This window comes from Hyperolius riggenbachi, chromosome 3 (assembly GCF_040937935.1).
Source record: "Hyperolius riggenbachi isolate aHypRig1 chromosome 3, aHypRig1.pri, whole genome shotgun sequence".
NCBI lineage: Eukaryota > Metazoa > Chordata > Amphibia > Anura > Hyperoliidae > Hyperolius > Hyperolius riggenbachi.
Window position 1 is genome coordinate 106,803,763 of NC_090648.1, and position 24,698 is coordinate 106,828,460.

The window sequence follows — 24,698 nt, forward strand, 5'->3', positions numbered from 1 at the left end:
TCCAACAGTCGAAGCGGGCTGGTGCCGGTTGCTCCAGCCAGTCAGCCGGGACGTGGCAATGAGTCGCATAACGAAGAAGCGTCATCTCAGTCGGAGGAGGATCTCGACGACAGGGGTTCAGTGCGATCCAGGGGTTCGGCTGGTCGGGACGGACGTCCGGTGCAGCCAGGTGAGATTAATTTAATTCATTCCCTTCCCACAGCACACAATGCGGTAGATAACAGTGTGGTAGCGTTAGCTAATGCTAGAGGGTTGGTACCCCCGCAGGCGGCAGGGGACATCGCGGTCGCACCAGCGTTGTCCTTTGTAAACACACTTCTTATGGGAATTCGGGATGCATTGCAGGGGGCCAGCGTAGCTAATGCAGTGTCTCCCGTCGCGGCTTGGGTACCCCAGGCAGTCACAGCACAATCAGTACCTGTAATGGCACCGTTTTTTGGGCCTACGGTGGCAACTGTGCCAGCGGCAGCGCCTGTAGTTGCAGCACACCCAGTATCGGTAGGGGTCCCCTCCTTGCAGACTGGGCCGGTGGCATCGACAGTGACAGTGTCGGCTCCAACAGTTGAAACCCCCACTTTGGTCACGGGAGAAGTCACTACGGTAGCTCAGAAGGAAGTGGACACGGTTAGGTTATCTGATTCGGCGAAGAGTGAAGTCTACTTGTGCCTGGAGGCATTATTAGGCACACATTTGAAGAAGGAGGTAAAGGAAAAAATCTGGCGGGGAGAATACGTCGAGATTTTTTCCTTGTTACAGCTAGCTAAGTTTAACTTAGACAGAGGAAAGCCCGATGAGAGCAAAAAAGAGGAGGAGGAGCGCAGGCGGTATAGGCTTATACCGCGGACGCATCAGAATTGGTATCAAGCTTTCGCCATCTTGGCGAGTGTGATAGGAGAGAAACAGCCCGAATGTTGTTCGGCTTTGTTTGGCTACCAAGATGGCATAAGTGAGGCTTATCGGTCATACGGAGGCAATTCATGGCTCCGTTATGATGAAGAGTTCAGACAGCGTAAGGCAGTACGTCCAGAGATTAGGTGGGACCATAAGGATGTCATCCTCTGGATGAAACTTATGATTCCGGCTAGTAAGGGTTCTCAGTCCTTTCAAGGGGGGGCCAGCAGCTCCGGTAGTTCAGGGCAGCTGGCCAGTAAGCGACCGGGAGTTTGTTGGAAGTTCAATGACTCATCATGCAAGTTCGGTTCCTCCTGTCGGTTTAAACATGAGTGTGCCAATTGCGGGGGGAGTCACCCGGGATCGCGTTGTTACAAACAAGGGAAGAGCAAAGGGGGAGAATCTTCCGGAAAAAGGGAGGACCCCAGTGATGCTTCAAAAGATGGAACGGTACTTAAATAGATACCCAGATGTTGAAAATGCTGAATTCTTGCGTCGTGGTTTTGCCGAAGGTTTTCGCATTCCTAGTTCGGGAGCCTTTCGCTCCTCCCCCCCCTTTCGGAATCTGAAGTCGGTATCGGGCCACGAGACGGTTGTATCATTAAAATTGGAAAAAGAGGTTAGGTTGGGCCGGATGGCCGGACCTTTCATGTCCCTTCCTCTGGATGATTTGGTTGTCTCCCCTTTGGGCATTGTGCCCAAGAAGGAGCCGGGGTCCTTTCGCCTCATCCACCACTTATCACATCCCAGGGGCAGGTCTGTGAATGACGGCATTGACCCTGTGGATTCATCAGTGGCTTACACGTCTTTTGATGTGGCAGTGCGGTGGGTGAGGCGTTTGGGGCAGGGCGCATTATTGGCCAAATCGGACGTGGAAGCGGCTTTTCGGCTGCTCCCGGTGCATAGGGATAGTTTTCATCTGTTGGGATGTTTTTGGAACAACAATTATTACGTTGATTGTTGCCTTCCTATGGGCTGTTCCATATCTTGCTCTTACTTTGAAAAGTTTAGCTCCTTCATTGAGTGGGTGGTAAAGCAAGAGTCCGGGGTAGGATCTGTAATACACTACCTGGATGACTTCTTGTTCATGGGTGAGAAGGATTCCCAGACATGCCAATACTTACTGGCAACCATGCGACAGATTTGCGCAAGCTTCGGTATCCCGCTAGCGGAGGAAAAAACAGAGGGTCCTCAGACAGAGATTAGATTCTTAGGTATAGTGATAGATACAGTGGCAAGGGAATGCCGGTTACCCAAAGATAAAGTGGATGATTTGCGGGGGGTCATTGAGGAGGTACTATCACACAAGAAGGTCACTTTGCGCGTGCTCCAATCATTGTTGGGTAAATTAAATTTTGCGTGCCGGATCATCCCAATGGGGCGGATTTTGTGTAGAAAATTATCAATGGCGACCGCGGGAGTATCCTCTCCACATCATCGGGTGCGTTTGCGCAGGGAGCATAGAGATGATTTACAGATGTGGAAGGTTTTCCTTTCCAGCTTTAATGGCCGAGCGGTTTGGATGGAAGACAGCATTTTGCATCATGACCTGGAGCTTTTCACCGACGCGGCGGGCGCTCATGGGTACGGGGCATTTTTTGCAGGTAGCTGGAGTGCGGCGGAATGGCCTGAGGAGTGGATACTAGCTGGGTTTACCAAAAATCTGATGCTCTTGGAGCTTTTTCCCATAGTGGTGGCGGCAGTAATATGGGGTTCGCGGCTGGCTAATAAAAAGATTAAGTTCAATTGTGATAACTTGGGGGTGGTCACGGCTATTAACCAGGTGTCAGCTTCTTCGGTCCCGGTAATTCGGCTACTGAGGTACTTGGTTCTGGTTTGCCTACGGTATAACATGTTCATACATGCGGCGCATTTGCCTGGAACCGAGAATGATGTAGCGGATGCGCTTTCTCGATTTCAGTGGCAACGTTTCAGAAACCTCGTGCCTGGAGCGACGCAATTCGGGATTCCTTGCCCTCAGGAGTTATGGGAGATCCCGTTCGGAAGATAGAGGAATGGATGTCTCGGTCATTGACTGAAGGAAATAGATCAGCGTATGCGGCAGTATGGAATCAATGGGATACGTTGGCTGCTCAAGTGGGAGGCTCTCGGTCAGATGCGGATAGGTTGTGTCTGCTATTTAATTTCATGGTATCCAATGGCGCGGCGGGGGTGTCCCCCCCGGCTATGGCCAAAAAGGTGACAGCTTTGGCGTTTTTATTTAAATTAAGGGGTGAATCCGATATCACAAAAGATTTTAGGGTGCGGTTAGCTTTGCGGGGTTTTAAGTCCAATCCAGTTACAAAAGATTCTCGGCGGCCGGTTACGTTTGAACTCCTTTCCGCCCTGGTGGATAAACTACCGGAGTTGTGCAGTTCTGAATTCGAAGCGGCGTTATTTACAGCAGCTTTTGTTTTAGCTTTTTTCGGGGCGTTTCGTATAAGTGAATTGGTTAGCCCCAATAAGAAGACGGCGTCGGGTATTTTAGATGGGGACGTGACGATCGCTGAAGGATCCGTTGAGATTTTCCTGAGGCGTTCAAAAACAGACCAGGCAGGCAAGGGAAGGGCCATCACATTGCAGGGGATTGCAGGCTCGCCTGTCTGCCCCGTGAAGGTGCTGGCCCAATTTAAAGGGGTGCGTCCAAAGGGAAGTTTGTCCTTCCTGTGCCATTTGGACGGGGTCCCCTTAACCAAGTTCCAGTTTGTGTCCGTTTTCCGGAAAAGTTTGGAAAGGGTGGGAGTTCCCCCGTTAGAATTTGCTTCTCACTCCTTTTGCATAGGGGCTGCCACAGAGGCAGCTCGTTGGGGGCTGGATGAGAAAACGATAAAGAGGATTGGGAGATGGGAGTCGGCAAGATTTCATTCTTACATACGACCTCATTTGATGTAAGCACAAGTTGTTATATTGGTGGTGGTGGTGTGTGGTGTGTTCCCTTTTCCCTTTCTTTCTTTCTATTACAGATGAAGCAGCGCGGCTGGTATGGATCCTCGGTCACTCTTACGTGGCGCGGGGAGCCAGGAGAGCTCGAGTTCGGCCGGATGGGCGACAACTGGGTTTCCCTAGGAGCCAGGCCCGTATAAGGTGGATCGGGAGGCCAGGAATGCTGTGGCATAGAGTCATTCCGGAATTTCGTCAGTTGGTGATATGGGATCGGGTTCCAGATGTGTTGGTTTTGCACGTGGGAGGGAATGATTTGGCCTCTCGTTCTACGAGGCAAATCATAAAAGACATTAAGTGTGATTTCATGTTAATCAGGTCTGAATTCCCGGCTACAGTCATTGTTTGGTCGGAGGTGGTAACACGCAACAGTTGGAGGTTAGCAAGATCGGTGGATCGGGTAAATCGTGCCAGAAAAAAAATTGAATAGGGAGATATCACGCTTTGTTATTAGGAATGGGGGGGTGGCTGTCCGACACACGGACTTAGAAACAGAGACAGAATTGATTTTGAGTAGGGACGGGGTGCATCTCAATGAGATAGGGACCGACTTGTGGTCCCTGGCTTTGACGGATGGTATCCAGCAGGCTCTTTATTTGTGGGCCTCACGGGCGTAAGGTGTTCACGCCCGTGTGGTTGGCGGGGTATGGGGCTCCGGAGATGGTTACAATTAGGGTGGGGGGCAATTACTTATCCCACCTATGGTTGAAGGATAACGGAAGGGTGTCTTCGGAGAGAATGGTAAAATGAGGCGTGCAGTTGTCCCTGAGCCGGTCCATGCGGCGGGGGCCGGCAGATTGCAGGCTGCATGCCAGTTGTGGTTTTCAGTGGGTCAAAATTTCACCCGGAGCCCTTTCCCCAGAACATTTTTTGGTTACTGGTTTTGTAATAAGAGTATTTTTGTTTACAAAGTTATTTATGTATAAAAGTTAGTTAAGGGCTGCTTTGGCCTTAATAAAATAATTCCAACGTTAAGAAGCAGTCCTGGTTTTTTATTAGTGTTAAGTGGGGTGAGGGGGTGGTGTAATTTTGGGCAGCACAGTGCTGAGATATGCACATATCAAGATGGCCTGTAGCGAGATAAGCGCAGCGGCGTGGAGTGTAGGGCCCCATGATAGTGCTGGCTCGCTGTGAGGGGGTTAATGTTGTGGGCGGAGCGGTAGGAGGCGGCCGGGTAATGCGCGCTGGTGGCAGGCCCAGGACAGGAGGCGGGAGGAAGTGACGTCAGGAGGAAGTGACGTCTTGAGCGGCAGACACTCGGGCGACAGCAAGGAGACAGGACGTGTTTCCCACCCACCCTCCCTATTGTTGGTTACGAAGTGAAGGTTATTGTGTGACGGTGGTTATGTCATTGCAGCTTGCGGGGTATGGGGCTCCGGAGATGGTTACAATTAGGGTGTGGGGGAAATTACTTATACCACCTATGGTTGAAGGATAACGGAAGGGTGTCTTCGAAGAGAATGGTAAAATGAGGCGTGCAGTTGTCCCTGAGCCGGTCCATGCGGCGGGGGCCGGCAGATTGCAGGCTGCATGCCAGTTGTGGTTTTCAGTGGGTCAAAATTTCACCCGGAGCCCTTTCCCCAGAACATTTTTTGGTTACTGGTTTTGTAATAAGAGTATTTTTGTTTACAAAGTTATTTATGTATAAAAGTTAGTTAAGGGCTGCTTTGGCCTTAATAAAATAATTCCAACGTTAAGAAGCAGTCCTGGTTTTTTATTAGTGTTAAGTGGGGTGAGGGGGTGGTGTAATTTTGGGCAGCACAGTGCTGAGATATGCACATATCAAGCAATGTGCGAATTGTTCATTTACAGTTCTGTGCTGATTACTAGTCCTAGCAGCTCTAACGTGGTTCAGCATTATGGCCCAGTGCACACCGAGCGGTTTTGGGAGCGATCCGCCGGCCGCATCCGCCTGTAAAAACGCTTGGCTAATGTATTGCAATGGGATGGTGCACACCGGCGGTTTGAAGTTTTTGCTCAGCCGCAAACGCGCCTCCCGCTGCACGTTTGCGGTTTGCAGAAGCGTTTCGTCCTCACTGTAAAGTATAGGAAAAACGCAAACCGCTCTGCAAAACGCTACTTCAGAGCGGTTTGCCAGGCGTTTTTGTAACAGAAGCTGTTCAGTAACAGCTTTTACTGTAACAATATGTGTAATCTGCTACACCAAAACGCACCCAAATAACGCCAGGCATGTATAGAAAACCTCTCTAAACATACCTAGAATCGCTCTGAAATCCGCTCCCAAAACCGCTCGCGTATTGCGGATCTGCTAGCGGTTTTGGTGTGCACTGGGCCTAAGTATGTCTACTGCTTGAGGAAAAAAGCTGTTCGGCCCAGTGCACACCGAGCGGATCCGCTGGCTGCATCCGCCTGAAAATCCGCTTGGCTAATGTAATTAAATGGGCTGGTGCACACCGGCGGTTTGAGGTTTTTAGCAAACCACAAACGTGCCTCCTGCTGCAAATACAATAGCCACGCTGATTAACAGGCGGATGCGGCCGACGGATTGCATTCAAATCCGCTCGGTGTACACTGCGCCTTTTTCTCGTACTCCGTACCCAAAACCGCTAGCGTTTTGTGGATCTGCTAGCGGTTTTGGTGTGCACTGGGCCTTCCTGTGCCTGGAAGTTTTGGTAGCGTAATGGTTAAGGGCTCTGCCTCTAACACAGGAGACCAAGGTTTGAATCTCAGCTCTGCCTGTTCAGTAATCCAGCACCTATTCAGTAAGGAGTTATTTGGGCGAGACTCCCTAACACTGCTACTGCCTACTGAGTGCGCTCTAGTGGCTGCCTCGCAAGCGCTTTGAGTCTGACAGGAGAAAAGCACTATACAAAAAAAGGAATTATTATTATTACACACTCCGTATAGGAAATCTAATGACCTTCCCTCCCATGGACTATGGGGAACTGGAAGAAGCCCCAGGTAAGAAAAATGCATAGTTTTAAACACAGCTCAGGCTTACTTTAAAGAGAACCAGAGATTACATATAGTGCTGTATTTTTACTTACCAGGGCTTCCTCCGGCCTCATAAGCATGGCTGTGTCCCTTGCCATCCTCCTACGATGTCCCGTTCAGCCGTGGTGAGCTCCGGTAAGCGGCTCAGTGACGTCAGCTGCAGACTTTCTGCGCATGCACGGACCTTCTGCGCAAGCGCAGAAGGCTCCGGCTTACGTCAGTCTGAGTCTGACTGAGACGCAGAGACGGGAATTAACTGCAGCAGAACAGCGGCACTGAGTAGGATGGCGAGAGACACAGCCATGCTTATGGGGTGGAGGAAGCCCTAGGTAATTAAAAATACAGCACCATATGTGATCTCTGGTTCTCTTTAAAGAATAAAAAAAACACACCACCACACAATTCCAGAAAATTCCAAAAAAAACTAAGCAAAAACAAAACAGGAGTTACACATACTTGGGGCTTCTTCCCGCAGCAGGGGTGGGATACTGCTTCTTGCTCCTCAGTTCCTTTAGACTCCTCTCTGTTTGCTATAGCCACACTTAAAAAGTTGCAACTGGCATGCAATCTCCTCCATTATGCTTCCAAGCGGCAAGACAACCGTGGTCCGGAGCATTCTGCACATGGGTAGTTTCGAAATAATCCAAATCGCACAAACACAGTACCTCACTGGCCGTCCCTGCTGTGCACAGTCACTGGGGAGCATGGTTGAGGAGGTGCTGTGTACATAGAGCTACATAGACACGGGGGACAATTGTCCCCCGTTGCATGGCGACAAGAGACCAGGGAGCGACAGCTCCCTGGCAGCGACAGCCATCCACACGTATCGCCAGAAAGGCAGAGACACGGCAGAAGCTGTCTGTGAATGGAGCATCCCTGGCCGGATGCTCCATTCACTCGCGTAGGTCTCCTGTCGCTAGTCCGCCTACAGGCGCGGACTAGCGACAGTTGCGGCGACAGCTCTAAGTAGCGACCTGTCGCCGCAACACACGCATGCCACGTGGTTGCGGCGACAGCTGTAGCCCGTGTGTCAGAGCCTTAGGACATGCATGTGTACCACAGATGACTGTGCCCAGTTGCAGCTTCTTAAGAGGGGTGACAGCTATATGACAGAGAGGAGTCCTAAGGAACTGAGGTGCAAGAAGGGGGGGGCTGGCAGAAACCCCAGAAATGTCCTGTTTGTGCTGTTTTTAGCTTTACATCTTGTTTAAAACACATACAGTACTTCATCTTCATTATCTTACATTGTTCTGGGCAGGGGCGTTTCTAGGGTCCTTGGAGATCAGTGGCACCTGTGGGCACCAGGCGGGGAGGTACATGGCAAAAAATGGGCGTGGCCATGCGGTGAGTGGGCGTGGCCATGGGTGGGGCCAAATGTACATGAACTTAGCAGCGGTGTAAGCTACGGATAACGGGCCTGCCCATCGAAATATTGGACGGAGCCCCCTGTCCTTTATTTCGATCATTTACAATCAGTATAGGCATAGATCAAAGATGTATACGCACATACAATTTTGATTGGTCAATCACTGACCCCCAATTTCCCACCCCCGTGCAGTAAGTGGGCCAACAGACAATGAATTTTATGAACAGAGCTAAAATTGGCTAATCAAAATTGTATGTGTGTACCAGGCTTTACAGCTAATACTGTACATACTGAAAGTAGCAGGGATCAGCATACAATACAGCTGGTTTACAATCAATAAAGGCACAGAGTAGCACCTTACACTGTACACACTGGAGGTAAATCAGCACACAGTGCAAGCACTAGAGAACAGCGTATACTGTACATACTGTAGGCAGCAGAATTCAGCACACTGCAGCTAGCGTGCCAAAAATATGACGATCACGTTGTGCGGCGTGCTTATCGCTCCACACCAAAAAATGGGTGGGCCATGGACCAGAATATAGGTGTGGTAACGGGTGGAGACAAATTTACATGAACCTAGCAATGGTGGGACATCAGATTAGGACAGTGGTGGCGAACCTTTTGGAGGCCGAGTGCCCAAACTGCAACCCAAAAGTCACTTACCGGTATCTATCGCAAAGTGGCAACAGCAATTTAAACTAAATACTGTACAAACGTTTTAACTCATACATGAACATTATGGAAAATCCAAGTTGAAAATAAACTGTGAAGATAAACAATTTCATCCATCCTACTCCTGAAAAATGTATTCAATTTTTTAGAACCTCCCAGTTTTATTTTCTGTTTTAAAACGCTAAAAAAGTAGGTTTAATGCTATTGTCTCATATGATAAGGATTCAGCTTTTCCCATAGTCTCGCAGTTAGCAATCATGTGACCCCCAACAAGACATATTCAGCAATCATGAGGCCCCCAACAAATCAGGAGGCCCCCAACAAGACAAATTCAGCAATCATGAGGCCTCCAACAAATCATGAGGCCCCCAACAAGACAAATTCAGCAATCATGAGGCCCCCAACAAGACAAATTCAGCAATCATGAGGCCCCCAACAAATCATGAGGCCCCCAACAAGACAAATTCAGCAATCATGAGGCCCCCAACAAATCTTAAGGCTCCCAACAAGACACATTCAGCAGTCATGAGGCACATAAATAGACAGCATTTCACATAAATAGGCAGAATGCCCCCTTAATATGGTAGCCCCCCCAAGTTAGGTAGTGAGTGACAGGGACCCCCAGGTTAGCTAGTGAGTGACAGGCGCCTCCAGTTAGGTAGTGAGTGACAGGGACCCCGATAGTGAGTGACAGGGAGCACCTTTAGGTAGTGAGTGAGTGCCAGGGAGCCCCTTTAGGCAGTGAGTGAGTGACAGGAAGCCCCTTTAGGCAGTGAGTGAGTGCCAGGGAGCCCCTTTAGGCAGTGAGTGAGTGCCAGAGAGCCCCTTTAGGCAGTGAGTGAGTGACAGGAAGCCCCTTTAGGCAGTGAGTGAGTGACAGGGAGCCCCTTTAGGCAGTGAGTGAGTGACAGGGAGCCCCTTTAGGCAGTGAGTGAGTGACAGGGAGCCCCTTTAGGCAGTGAGTGAGTGACAGGGAGCCCCTTTAGGGAGTGAGTGACAGGGAGCCCCTTTAGGGAGTGAGTGAGTGACAGGGAGGCCCTTTAGGGAGTGAGTGAGTGCCAGGGAGCCCCTTTAGGAAGTGAGTGAGTGCCAGGGAGCCCCTTTAGGAAGTGAGTGCGTGCCAGGGAGCCCCTTTAGGAAGTGAGTGCGTGCCAGGGAGCCCCTTTAGGAAGTGAGTGCGTGCCAGGGAGCCCCTTTAGGAAGTGAGTGCATGCCAGGGAGCCCCTTTAGGGAGTGAGTGCGTGCCAGGGAGCCCCTTTAGGGAGTGAGTGCGTGCCAGGGAGCCCCTTTAGGGAGTGAGTGAGTGACAGGGAGCCCCTTTAGGGAGTGAGTGACAGGGAGCCCCTTTAGGGAGTGAGTGAGTGACAGGGAGCCCCTTTAGGGAGTGAGTGACAGGGAGCCCCTTGAGGGAGTGAGTGAGTGACAGGGAGCCCCTTTAGGGAGTGAGTGCGTGCCAGGGAGCCCCTTTAGGGAGTGGGTGCGTGCCAAGGAGCCCCTTTAGGGAGTGGGTGCGTGCCAGGGAGCCCCTTTAGGGAGTGGGTGCGTGCCAGGGAGCCCCTTTAGGGAGTGGGTGCGTGCCAGGGAGCCCCTTTAGGGAGTGAGTGCGTGCCAGGGAGCCCCTTTAGGGAGTGGGTGCGTGCCAGGGAGCCCCTTTAGGGAGTGAGTGAGTGACAGGGAGCCCCTTTAGGGAGTGAGTGAGTGACAGGGAGCCCCTTTAGGGAGTGAGTGAGTGACAGGGAGCCCCTTTAGGGAGTGAGTGCGTGCCAGGGAGCCCCTTTAGGGAGTGGGTGCGTGCCAGGGAGCCCCTTTAGGGAGTGGGTGCGTGCCAGGGAGCCCCTTTAGGGAGTGAGTGAGTGACAGGGAGCCCCTTTAGGGAGTGAGTGAGTGACAGGGAGCCCCTTTAGGGAGTGAGTGAGTGACAGGGAGCCCCTTTAGGGAGTGAGTGCGTGCCAGGGAGCCCCTTTAGGGAGTGAGTGAGTGCCAGGGAGCCCCTTTAGGGAGTGAGTGCCAGGGGAGCCCCTTTAGGGAGTGAGTGAGTGACAGGGAGCCCCTTTAGGGAGTGAGTGAGTGACAAGTAGCCCCTTTAGGGAGTGAGTGAGTGACAGGGAGCCCCTTTAGGGAGTGAGTGAGTGAGTGACAGGGAGCCCCTTTAGGCAGTGAGTGAGTGACAGGGAGCCCCTTTAGGGAGTGAGTGCGTGCCAGGGAGCCCCTTTAGGGAGTGAGTGCGTGCCAGGGAGCCCCTTTGGTGAGTGAGTGAGTGAGTGAGTGACAGGGAGGCCCCCCCTCTAGCCGCCGCCGCCGCTCCCCCCCTACCTCTCAGCAGACCTCAGGATCAGCGGCGACCCGACCAGATGTACGAGCGGGCGCTGGACGCACCCGCTCGATATGCGGAAGTGATGTCACTTCCGCATATCAGTGCGGGCGCTGGGTCCTAGCGCCCGCACGATTGGTCGCCGGCTCGCCGCCTGATCCTGAGGTCTGAGACTGTCAGTGACGCGGCGGCTGGAGGGAGCCGCTGAGTCTTGACAGAGGGGGCGGCCGGGCGGAGATCCGTGGCACCCCAGGAAAGATTGGGGGCACGTGCCCCCCTAAAACAGGGCTAGCGACGCCCCTGGTTCTGGGTCCCCTCCTCCACACTGAATCACAACGTGCTTTCTCACTCTCGATGTCACACCAGGACCCGGCAGCTGTACAATTCCTTTGTTATATCTGATCCTGCTTCATCTCTAGTTCAGTCATGTGGAAAACGGGAAGAAATGAGCCCCCTTACACCTTCGTGTCTGCTGACACTTGCATGCTTCAAATTGCCCGGGAACAGTGAGTGCACACAAGCAAGGGGGAGGAAGCGGGGGCGGGGCAGCCTCACCATTTGACTTCTATTAGAGAATGACAGCGGGCAGGACTGCAGTGATGCAGCCGCTGCTCCTGTCACACACAAAATAGTAAAGCTGTCCCTGTCTGTAACTGCTGCTGCTGCACACAGAGACATGTTACTGTGTGCAGAGCAAAGCAGGGGGCGGCTGCAGACAAACAAGGCACTCGCAATACTTTACTATGGGGAATAGTGTCGGTGGCTGTGGACCCTGGTTGGCAGGTTGACTGCTTAGTTTTTCAACCCGCCCCTTCCTTGGCTCCGCCCTAGGCACGTGCCTCCCAGGCCTTCCCACAAATCCGGCCCTGTACATTTGTCAATTCCCCTTCGTGATCGTTACCTTGCCGCGGTGAAGGGGCTTGCGTATTACAATGAAGCAATGACCGCCGGCTATATGAGTGTCTTGGGGGGGGGACACCCAAGATAATAAGGTCGTTGCTTCATTGTGGACAGACCAAATTCCATCAGCTGGACAGTCACTGTTGTTCTGTCATTGAGCTACCTCAGCCCAGCGACCATATGGGCTTGAAAACCACTATCGCCTGCACTCTGGCCATGGTGAGCACCAGTCCAGAACAGCTGTCACTACACAAACAGCTGTTTGCGGTGCGTTACATAGTGAGTTTGGTCTGTCGGTGTGAAGTAGTACACTAATTACACTACCTGATTGATGTATACACATGCAAGATATTTTAAAGCACTTTAGGCCTCCAATTTAGGAATAAAATGTGATTTCTGCCCTTAAACTAGTGTTGGGCGAACACCTGGATGTTCGGGTTCGGGAAAGTTCGCCGAACATGGCCGCGATGTTCGTCATGTTCGGGCCGAACCCCGAACTCCCCGAACATCCCGCTTTTGGGGGCCCTATGGGGTCGCAGGCATAAGGGGGGAGCATGCCCCGATCGCGGGGGGGGTCGGAAATTCCCCCCACCCCCTCCGCTAGCGCTCCCCCCTCTGCCCGCTTCCCCATACAAAAGTTTCAGGAAGTAAAACAGTACCGGTGGTACTAGTGGGTGGCTGGCAGTGGGCGGCACTGTGAAGTGAGTGACTGAGGAGGAGGAGTCCGGAGAGTGACGCGTTGAGGGAGGCCGGGCAGCGGGCGGTTCAGCAGTAGTACAGTACTACTGCTGAACCGCCCGCTGCCCGGCCTCCCTCAACGCGTCACTCTCCGGACTCCTCCTCCTCAGTCACTCACTTCACAGTGCCGCCCACTGCCAGCCACCCACTAGTACCACCGGTACTGTTTTACTTCCTGAAACTTTTGTATGGGGAAGCGGGCAGAGGGGGGAGCGCTAGCGGAGGGGGTAGGGGGAATTTCCGACCCCCCCCCGCGATCGGGGCATGCTCCCCCCTTATGCCTGCGACCCCATAGGGGGGCAGTATTCGGCCGAACAGGGCCCTGTTCGGCCGAACAGGGGCCCTGTTCGGCCCTGTTCGGCTAGTCATTCCGCAGTTCGGGCGAACCCCGAACAGTTTGGCCGAACACCACCAGGTGTTCGGCCGAACTCGAACATCACCCGAACAGGGTGATGTTCTGCAGAACCCGAACAGTGGCGAACACCGTTCGCCCAACACTACCTTAAACCCTGCTGTGCGTAAAATCCGGATTTTTCCTCTGGACTTTTGGCATGTATCCCACTCTGCCATGCCCCCTCCAGGTGTTAGACCCTTTGAAACATCTTTTCCATCACTTTTGTGGCCAGCATGTTTGTAGTTTTCAAAGTTCGCCTCCCCATTGAAATCTATTGCGGTTCACGGATGTTTGCGTAAACCGAACTTCTGTGGAAGTTCGCGTTCGAGGTTCGCGAACCTAAAATCGGAGGTTCGAGCCATCTCCAGTACTCAGTGGCAGAGTCAAGATTCAAGAATAATCCATCTGATAACAGCTACCGGTAGTTCCTGCGTCAGAGTTCACTTCAGCTAGATTCTGGTTTGTGTGTGTGTGTGCAGGGGCGTAGCAATAGGGGGTGCAGAGGTAGCGACCGCATCGGGGCCCTTGGGCTAGAGGGGCCCCGAAAGGTCCACCCTCTATGACAGTATTAGCTCTCTATTGGTCCTGTGCTGGTAATAATCACTTCTATAGATGCTTTGAATAGTAGTAATCCTTAACACACTGTTCCCCATCCCCTTCTTGCACCTCTGACACTGTAGTTGCCATTGGCAGGTTTTGGTGCGCCATATCAATTGTTATGTATAGAGTGCTTGGGGGGGGGCCCATGTAAAACTTGCATCGGGGCCCACAGCTCTTTAGCTACGCCACTGTGTGTGTGTGTGTGTGTGTGTGTGTGTGTGTGTGTGTGTGTGTGTGTGTGTGTGTATATAGTGTGTGTGTGTGTGTGTGTAGGTGTGTGTGTGTAGGTGTGTGTGTGTAGGTGTGTGTGTGTAGGTGTGTGTGTGTAGGTATGTAGGTGTGTAGGTGTGTAGTTGTGTAGGTGTGTAGGTGTGTAGGTGTGTAGTGTGTGTATACAGTGTGTAGGTGTGTAGGTGTGTAGGTGTGTGTGTGTAGGTGTGTGTGTGTGTGTGTGTATGTGTGTGTGTGTGTAGTGTGTGTGTGTAGTGTGTGTGTGTAGTGTGTGTGTGTGTGTGTGTGTGTAGTGTGTGTAGTGTGTGTAGTGTTGTGTAGTGTGTGTGGTGGTGTGTAGGTGTGTGTGTGTAGGGGTGTGTGTGTGTGTAGGTGTGTGTGTGTGTGTGTGTAGGTGTGTGTGTGTGTGTGTGTGTGTGTGTGTGTGTGTGTGTGTGTGTGTGTGTGTGTGTGTGTGTGTGTGTGCTGGATACAAAGAAAAGCATGGCTTGATGTTGAAGGTAAATCAGGCGACTTGGTGGCTGATTGACTATCCAATTGGATCATTATAATCGAAACCGATGAAAATCGGTGTCCCGCCAAGTGCATGCCCAACCAAAAAGGCAACCAATTTCGGGGTGAAAATTGGTCACATTGTTGATCACACATGCTGAAAGATGTTAGGCCCACTTGCTCAATCAGGTGCGTGGCGGGAACGGCGTGCAATTTTGGGAGGATTCGTTGAACAGGGCAAAACCCCTGGCACAGTCCCCCCTAATGTTAAATGTCCCCTCACTGCACCTTCAACCATCACTGCATTAAAGAGAAACAGTAACCAAGAATTGAACTTCATCCCAATCAGTAGCTGATACCCCCATTTACATGAGGAATCTATTCCTTTCCTCAAACGGATCATCAGGGGGCTCTGTATGGCTGATATTGTGGTGAAACCCCTCCCACAGAGTGATGTCAGGACCATGGTTCTGACATCACACTGTGGGAGCCTTGTTGCATTGTGGGAAATAACAGCTGTTTACAGCTGTTTCCAACTGCCAAAAAAGCAAGCAGCATCTCCTTCCACTGACATCACCTTCCAGCAGTAAAAATGTTACCATGTGATAAATGCCAGAATGTAAATCAGGGAGAGGAAAGATTTTACAATGGGCAAACACTGACTAAATCATTTATATATAATTATTGTACAAATAAAGCACTTTTTTATTACATTATTTTCACTGCAGTTCCTCTTTAAAGAACGTCTTTGCTCCTAAAGTAAGGTTGCAAATTCCAACATGTACAGTATACTGATGAATGCACAATACTAGCTGTTACAGTATGTGAGTTTGGTTCTCTTGCAGAGGATATAAGGGATCAGCTTGTAGAAAAGACAAACTCAAATTGTGTTAGGCCTTGTACATACCATGCAATTGCCTGTCAGATTGGCAATTCAGATCATTAATTTCCCATAGGTCCAATCAGGTTTCTGATCGATTTTCTGATCACTTCTGCACAAAATCAGAAAATCAATTGGGAACCTTATTAGACCTATTTTTTTATGTATTGTATTTATAAAGCGCCAACATATCACGCAGCGCTGTACATTAGTTAAGGTTACAGACAATATTCAGGGGTGAAATACAGCAACAAGACAATACAGAAATACATGCAAATCAGATCACGCAGCACAGTGTAAGTACAATGTACTGCTTAGTCAGTCACTGGATGGGAGCATTGGAATTAGGCAAGTCAACTTCACTCAAGAGTTCACTCAGATCCATAGGATGGGTGTACGGTAATGAAGGTGCGTAAACAGGTAGGAGACATAAGCAGGAGGACCCTGTCACGGATCATCCATGAGAAAACGCAATCGGTTTTCTGCACCGATTTCAATCCAAATTGTATGTGTAGGTCCTAGCAGACTGCAGCCTTGGGGTTTTCCTTTGGGAACCTGGCATCTCAGCTGCAAGTAGAGCTTCTTTTCCTGAGATTAATTTAGCCTTGTTCAAAGAGTTCCTTCAGGGACCGATGAAGCAGAGGTGTGAAAAGCTTCACCAGCAGTGAACCCAAATGGCAAAGCTGTTGCTGGCTTCCTTTATGGACAGGATAAGCCCAGCAGGAGATCAGACTTCCTGACTCCGCTGGGTGCAGAGGGAAAATAAATGCGATGTATGATTTTTGCATGTCTAAGGAATACCGTACCCAGGACAGTTATGGGAGTTACATAATTTGATTTGTGGGGTCTTGCTGAACATTTTGATAATAATATGGAGGGGCGGGGACAAGTCACAACAAAGTTATTAAACTTCTCAGAAACTAGACCTCCTACGGTAGCAAAGTTTGATGTCATAGGAATTGTCATATTCTGAGGATTATGAATCCACCCTCGATCAGTATTGATGGCACGGTAGTTGATAATGTCCCCTGTGCACGCCTCCTCGGCACGACAATCTCTAGGGACCGGGCTTGGAAAGCCAACACAACCACCACCCAGAAAAAAGCCCAGCAGAGACTATTTTTCCTACGCCAACTGAAGAAGTTCGGTATGGCCTGCGAGCTTCTGACGAGCTTCTACACAGCCACAATTGAATCTGTCCTCTGCTCCTCCATCCTGGTCTGGTATGCTGGCTCCTCCGCCAGCGACAGACATAAACTGCAGAGGGTCATCAGATCAGCGGAGAGAATCATCGGGAAACCATTCCCCTCTCTTGATCAAATCTTCAACTCAAGACTGCGCTCCAGAGCTCAAAAAATAGCAAATGATCCGTCCCACCCAGGCTTTCGCTTCTTCTAGACTTTCTTTAGGCCGGAGATTCCGATCCATCTACACCAGGACCACGAGGCACAGGAACAGTTTCTTCCCCTCAGCCGTAAACTACCTGAACTCTTAGAACTCTAAGCCTGACCGCATGGAAGCATATTGCTATGTAAATGTGTTCATATGTGACTAATTGCTTTAACTGTATCTTTATATTGTTGATGCATGCATGTAGTTGTATTGTATGTCCTGCTCTTTTTCACACTTGCCCTGTACTTGCCAAACCCAATTCCAGGCACGGCCCAGTCGTGCTTGGCGAAATAAAATATTCTGATTCTGTCATCAGCACAAATATGGCATTCTTTCATTTCTGACATACAGTGTTCCACAGTTAAACCTAAAAATCTCTCTCCAAGTAGATGGACTGTGATTGGTTTGTAAACCAGAGGGGGCAGGCTTTGTCCCACCCCAAAACTAGCTTCTATAAAACCGGGATGCATAGAGGGAGGGGCAGTCCTCCATATTACCAACTCATGAAGGCATGCTGCTGGCCTGAGGACTGAGCCAGCGGCCATCTTGAAGATACTTTGATCTGAAACAAAGGAACTTAACTTGCTTTCCCAAAACGGACATATTTCATCAGAACCTAAGTATTCATTTATTTCTTTCCCTTTTATTTTTTACACTGGGTTACTTTTCTCCTTAATCTTTGATTTTAATTATTTTCTGTATATATTAATTATTTATTTTGCATTTATAATAAAAGACTTTGAAAAGTCACTTATTTCTCAGCTACACCTACTATTCAGCCTCACAGAACGAATCCTAGCTTTCTGAGGACTAGAGTCGCTACTATGGTCTGTATAGCCAGATAGATAAAACAGAGTGTGTTCTGTTTCTATTCGCAGGTATTAGAATCATTGAGGTTAGGCCCTCTGCCCTTCTGCAGAGGTGGTGGCAGTTGTGTAATTTGTGTTACTGTAACTCTCAAGCTCTCTTCTAGCCTGTCTGCTGACAAAATTCCAAAGGTTTCAGCTCATCAATTGCGTCCAGGAGGCTGGACAGTCTGTGGGTTGAAATACATTGGAAGGCACTGAGCGGTCCGGCCACTAGGAGGCCTGTGATAGACCCTGGGCTTACAATCTAGAGGACCTGTCAGAAATTATTCGCAGCATTATGGGAGAGATTGTTGATTATGTCAGCATTAGGGAGAGATTGTTTGTGCAACATGATTTAACCCTCGAAAAGGCTGAAACTGAAATGGCTGTGGCAAAAGCAAAAACACTCAGGGAATTACAAGTGTTGTGCAGACTGTGAGTCCAGACTCTGCTTCCCCTGAGATGAACATCCAGGCTCAAAACAAGAGTGTACTAAGAAAATCACCTCAATGGTAGCGCAGATCTTCCCATACACAAAACAAGTACTGCTGCAGATGTGGTTCCACACATCATATTGCTAACTATGCTGCATGCACTGCAGTAATTTATAACGGCCCGTTTCCATTAGAAGCAGTGCGATGTGGCTACCCAGCCGAATCGCACCGCGGGTGACCTGAAACCAATGCACGGCAAGTTTCCATTGCGTGCATTGCGTATGTAGCGGTGCGGAGCAATCCGAGAATCTGCAGCATGCTGCAGATTCTTGCACAGCTGCATCCGCCCGCCATCTCCTTCAATACACTTACGCATTGGGAGATGTGGAAGTGACGCGGATGGGAGCAGAAGTGATGCATAGCCGCATCGGCTCCCATCCGCAAATGGGAACGGGCCCTAAATAAACCTAGTTCCAGTTATTCTGCATCTGTGACTACTGAACACAACAGAAGGCAGTTATCCTTTAACTTACCTTGTTGTTTGGGCACTTCTTAGAACAAGAATTTGACCCAGTTGACCCATTTGACCCATACAAACGTTTCACATCTACGCACTGTCTTTGGTGGCAAACCTGCAATGACAATGACAGAACAATGTGTATACATCCCCAAGATGTCCATATCTTGCATTATCTGGATTGTGGCTGGATAGTGTACTGGCTAAGGGAAGGCATGGGGAACCAGGGTTTAAATCCTGGTTAGGGTCAGCACCTATTCAGTAAGAAGGAGACCTTGGGCAAGTCTCCCTAAGGGCTGGTGCACACGAAGAGCTCTTCTGAGCACTTTTAAAATTGCTAGCGCTTCAAAAAGCGCTTGGCTAATGTCTTTGTGTGGGCTTGATGACAAGAGAGATGTGATTTTATGGACTTGATCACACCAGATAGATACTCACACTTCTTGGTCCTTAGTTTCTAGCGTCTGGAAACGATCCAATACGGAGACCATTGTTGTATTCAAATGTGCATTGATCAGGGGCGTAGCAATAGGGGGTGCAGAGGTAGCGACCGCATCGGGGCCCTTGGGCCAGAGGGGCCCCGAAGTGTCCACCCTCTATCACAGTATTAGCTCTCTGTTGGTCCTGTGCTGGTAATAATCACTTCTATAGATGCTTTGAATAGTAGTAATCCTTAACACACTGTTCCCCATTCCCTTCTTGCAACTCTGACACTGTGGTTGTCCTTAGCAGGTTTTGGTGCGCCGTATCAATTGTTATGTATAGAGTGCTTGGGGGGGCCCCATGTAAAACTTGCACCAGGGCCCACAGCTCCTTAGCTACGCCACTGGCATTGATGTTGTTCATTCGTTGTGAACCGTCTGGGATAGCTCGTTTTACAACAACCGTGGTCTAGCGTGTGTAGCTTAAAGGAAATTTCAGCCAAATTAACCTATGCAAGCTCTACTTACCCCGGGGCTTCCTCCAGCCCCTTGCAGCCGACATGTCCCGTGCCACAGCTCCACTCTCAGCCACCGGCCCGGGGTCCCTGCCGGTGCAGAGGGTGACCTCGCAAGGCCATCCTCTACTGCACCTGCGCAAGCACTGCTGTCAATCATTCGCACATGGACTGGAGTGTTCTGAGCAGACGCAGTAGTTCTGCGCCTGCGCAGAACACTCCAGCCCACGTGCGTGTTATTGACTTCGGTGCTCGTGCAGGCACAGTAGAAGACCTGGCGAGGTTGGCCTCTGCTCTGGCAGGGACCATGGGCCGGCGGCTGAGAGCTGAGCTGCGGCGCGGGACATGTCGGCTGCAAGGGGCTGGCGGAAGCCCCAGGGTAAATAGATCTTGCATAGGTTAATTTGGCTGACATTTCCGTTAAGGCAGATCACAAAGTGGCACACTGGTTCTGAAATCTATGTCGGTTTAATGGAATTTACAAATCACACACCATGGAGGGCCACAACTTCTTAACTCTATCCTTCCAATACAAGCCCCTCCATTTCAGAGCAGACGTTGTTATGCCCACACTTGTTACAAGTGGTGATATAATTGAGGTCAAACTGTTATGGAGGGGGTCACAGTGGGCACACTTGTTACTATGACCTATGGCAGATGGACCCAGTGTCTGTGGAGGTTACCAGCTGGGGGGGCGGGTTGTAAATAGGGGACCCATCAAAGATTTCCTGGGGGCCTTACAATTTATTTGTATGCTCCTGCCTACATCAGTGAAGTAAGCATTGTACTACAATGTAGACATGCTCTGTCCTCACCTTCTCAGGTCCACACGTTGCTCCAGGTTGGACCATTCCAACAGGGTGAAGGACGACCTTACACGTCGGGTTGACAGCTATATCAGCCATAACAGAGGGGTATTTCTCACCACCGGAGCAGTAGAGCACGCCACACTTCACGTCCCTGCAAAACAAGCATCTCTGCTTTGTCACTGCACAAAAAGAATCTGCATATTTTCACATAATTTTACTGACATGGCGTCTGGCTTGGCAGTCAGCAGAAGGAGCAAAGGATAAATACAGCATAGAAACACTTAGCTTCCTGTCTTGCTGACAACTGATGAGAGGAGATATATTATCAGTTCTTGCTGAAAGCTGTATCTAAATATACCTTGTACAGTGCTCATGGTTATGCCAGACAGGGCCGGTTTTAAGCTCAGTGGGGCCCTGCACAATAATGAAATGGGGCCCCCATGAACAAAACCCCATAAGTGACATTAGGCCCCTTTGTTTCTCAACCCCACCATCCAGGGCTCCCGAGCTGGAAAGCAGACCTCCCAGGTCTCCCCTCCAGATTTATACGTAGTGGTCCCTGTGGCTCCTGCCGAGTATTCGGCATTGGATCAACTCACCTGGCCAGACAGAGCACTCCTCCATCTGTCGGCTGCAGGGCCGCCTACAGCACATGATTGACATGAGAGCAGGGAGGGGCCTTGTTAATTCTAGGGCCCTGTGGGCACAGAATCACACAAACTGGGCACCAGCTGCTGCAGTAATGTACTGTATGTTTCCCTCATCCATCCCTGCTGCTGCTGCTGCTGCATTAGTGTTGTCCAGATCATGAACGATTCGGATCTTTGATCCGAATCTCTTTTGTGAGTCGAATCATCCGAATCATCAAAATGAGTGATTCGGATCGCAAAGGGGCGGGGCCAGGAGCGGCACGCCCCCCTCTCTCAGCGGGCAGCGGGGTCCTGGAAGCAGAGCAGAGATGGATCGCTCAGTTGGAGGGGAGCCAGCCTTGCAGGGACAGGTAGATGAGAGAGAGGGGACATCAGTGCCACTGCCAGATATGTGTAGAGCACACATACTGGCTAGAATGTGCTGCTCATTTTAGGCTGTCTGTTCCATAGTGCTGCATAGTGAACAAATTGGAAACTTTTGGCTCAGAAGCACAGCTCAGTAACTTTGTAGACGTGCTGGGCTAGAATGACAGGGCAGGCACTGTGATTGCTGTGCAATATGATCCTCCTGCACTGCTCTAAACAGCTGCACTTCACTTCTGGGAATGCTTTGGGGAATGCTTTCTTTCACTGTGCAACGTTTGCATTCAAAGTATACAGATGAACATATAGGCGAAATGGAAGCAGCAGATTTGGGCACATGAGACAAGTGGACAAAAAGGGCGCCCCATTCACTCCCATTATAAATATCGTTTAATGGGCGCCGAACAGGGAAAAAAGGGCGCCGGAGATTATTAACGTTTTACAAACGGCGCCCAGAGATTTTTAATGTTTTATAACTGTGCTTGTGATGATTTACGTTTAGAAAATAAGCCCGTGATGAATACCGTTTATAAAAATACTAAACATATTTATCCTATTTAATTAAAACATTATTTAACGTTTTAACCCTTACGGTTTGTAAAACATTATTATTCACAAAATAAAGCGATCAGTATGTAACGTAAATTGCAATATATTTTTTACAATCACTATTTGTAAAACATTTCTAAAACATTATTATCCACCCAAAAAAAATATTTAAATTTTTTTATTAAAATTTTTTATTTATTAATGTTTGTAAAACATTATTATCCATAGGGGGTCTTAGGTTTAGGCACCACCAGGGGGGTCTTAGGTTTAGGCACCACCAGGGGGGTCTTAGGTTTAGGCACCCCCAGGGGGGTCTTAGGTTTAGGCACCACCAGGGGGATCTTAGGTTTAGGCACCACCAGGGGGTAGAGTTGGGCCGAACCTCCGATTTTCGGTTCGCGAACCGGGTTCGCGAACTTTCGCGAAAGGTTCGGTTCGCGTTAAAGTTCGCGAACCGCAATAGACTTCAATGGGGATGCGAACTTTGAAAAAAAAAAATAATTATGCTGGCCACAAAAGTGATGGAAAAGATGTTTCAAGGGGTCTAACACCTGGAGGGGGGGATGGCGGAGTGGGATACATGCCAAAAGTCCCCGGGAAAAATCTGGATTTGACGCAAAGCAGCGTTTTAAGGGCAGAAATCACATTGAATGCTAAATGACAGGCCTAAAGTGCTTTCAAACATCTTGCATGTGTATACATCAATCAGGTAGTGTAATTAAGGTACTGCTTCACACTGACACACCAAACTCATCGTGTAACGCACCGCAAACAGCTGTTTGTGTAGTGACGGCCGTGCTTTACTGGTGCGCACCATGGCGAGAGTGCAGGTTTTGGTGGCTTTACAGCCCATATGGTCATCTGGCTGATGTAGCTGAATGACAGAACAGTGACTGTCCAGCTGATCAAATTTGGTCTGACCACAATGAGGCAACGACCTTATTATCGTGGGTGTGCCCCCCGAGACACTCATCTAGGCGCCGGTCATTGCTCCATTGTGATATGCAAGCCCCTTCACCACGGCAAGGTAATGATCACGAAGGGGAATGGGCGCATGTACATGCCTTTTCTTTTGTTGTTGCAGCTGCCCGCAGTGCAGCCAGAAAAATTAGGCAGTCATGTACACGCACCCGAAAAATTATTACAGCGGCCGCTGCTAGCAGCGGCCTAAAAAATTCAGCAATCCGCCAGGAGTCCCGGACCCTGTTGGTGGTGGCGGAGAAGGTAGTCAAGCGGCCTGCAGGCAGACATGCTGTGTGGAGGGACTGGGAGCGACTTAGTCTTCTTGGGGCAGGCCAGGCAGCCAGTCACACGGCGTGCAGGCAGAGATGCTGTATGTGCGGGGACTGACTTAGTCTTGGGGCGGGCAGCAGCCCCCCGGGATCCATGCCTCATTCATTTTGATAAAGGTGAGGTACTTAACACTTTTGTGACTTAGGCGACTTCTCTTCTCTGTGACAATGCCTCCAGCTGCGCTGAAGGTCCTTTCTGAGAGGACGCTTGCGGCAGGGCAGGAGAGAAGTTGGATGGCAAATTGGGACAGCTCTGGCCACAGGTCAAGCCTGCGCACCCAGTAGTTCAAGGGTTCCTCATCGCTGTTCACAGCAGTGTCTACATCCACACTTAAGGCCAGGTAGTCGGCTACCTGCCGTTCCAGGCGTTGGTGGAGGGTGGATCCGGAAGGGCTACGGCGAGGCGTTGGACTAAAGAACGTCCGCATGTCCGACATCACCATGAGATCGCTGGAGCGTCCTGTCTTTGACTGCGTGGACACGGGAGGAGGATTAGTGGCAGTGGTACCTTGCTGGCGTTGTGCCGTCACATCACCCTTAAAGGCATTGTAAAGCATAGTTGACAGCTGGTTCTGCATGTGCTGCATCCTTTCCACCTTCCGGTGAGTTGGTAACAGGTCCGCCACTTTGTGCCTGTACCGAGGGTCTAGTAGTGTGGCCACCCAGTACAGCTCATTCCCCTTGAGGTTTTTTATACGGGGGTCCCTCAACAGGCAGGACAGCATAAAAGACGACATCTGCACAAAGTCGGATCCAGTACCCTCCATCTCCTCTTGCTCTTCCTCAGTGACGTCAGGTAAGTCAACCTCCTCCCCCCAGCCGCGAACAATACCACGGGAAGGTTGAGCAGCACAAGCCCCTTGCGATGCCTGCTGAGGTTGTTCTCCTGCCGCTGTCCCCTCCTCCTCCTCCTCCTCCCCCAAAGAAACACCTTGCTCATCATCCTCTGAGTCTGATTCGTCTTCTGCACACGACTTCTCTTCTTCCTCCTCCTCCCCCCTCTGTGCTGCCGCAGGTGTTGAGGAAACAGCTGGGTCTGATGAAAATTGGTCCCATGCCTGTTCCTGCCGTAACGGTTCCTGGTCACGCTCATTCGCAGCTTCATCCGCCACTCTACGCACAGCACGCTCCAAGAAGTAAGCGTAGGGAATTAAGTCGCTGATGGTGCCCTCACTGCGGCTCACCAGGTTGGTCACCTCCTCAAACGGCCGCATGAGCCTGCATGCATTCTCCATCAGTGTCCAGTTGTCGGGCCAGAACATCCCCATCTTCCCAGACTGTTTCATTCTACTCCAGTTGTAGAGGTAGTGGGTCACGGCTTTCTTCTGTTCTAGCAGGCGGGAGAACATGAGCAGGGTCGAGTTCCAGCGAGTCGGGCTATCGCAAATGAGGCGTCTCACCGGCATGTTGTTTTTGCGCTGAATTTCCGCAAAGCGTGCCATGGCTGTGTAAGACCGCCTCAAATGCCCACAGAACTTCCTGGCCTGCTTCAGGACATTCGCTAAGCCAGGGTACTTTGCCACAAATCTTTGAACCA

General features: G+C 50.3%; 1 protein-coding gene across 1 annotated transcript in view; it reads right to left on the reverse strand.

Annotated features, from left to right (window-relative positions):
* Nucleotides 1-24,698, reverse strand: part of LOC137561089 (zinc metalloproteinase-disintegrin-like protein H3) — a 147,974-nt gene that overhangs the window by 10,490 nt on the left and 112,786 nt on the right. Inside the window, exons 16-17 of the mRNA XM_068272334.1 lie at nucleotides 20,314-20,458; nucleotides 18,581-18,679 (exon numbers count right to left, since the gene is read on the reverse strand). Coding sequence (XP_068128435.1) covers nucleotides 18,581-18,679; nucleotides 20,314-20,458 — 244 coding nt within the window. The remainder of the gene's footprint in view (nucleotides 1-18,580; nucleotides 18,680-20,313; nucleotides 20,459-24,698) is intronic.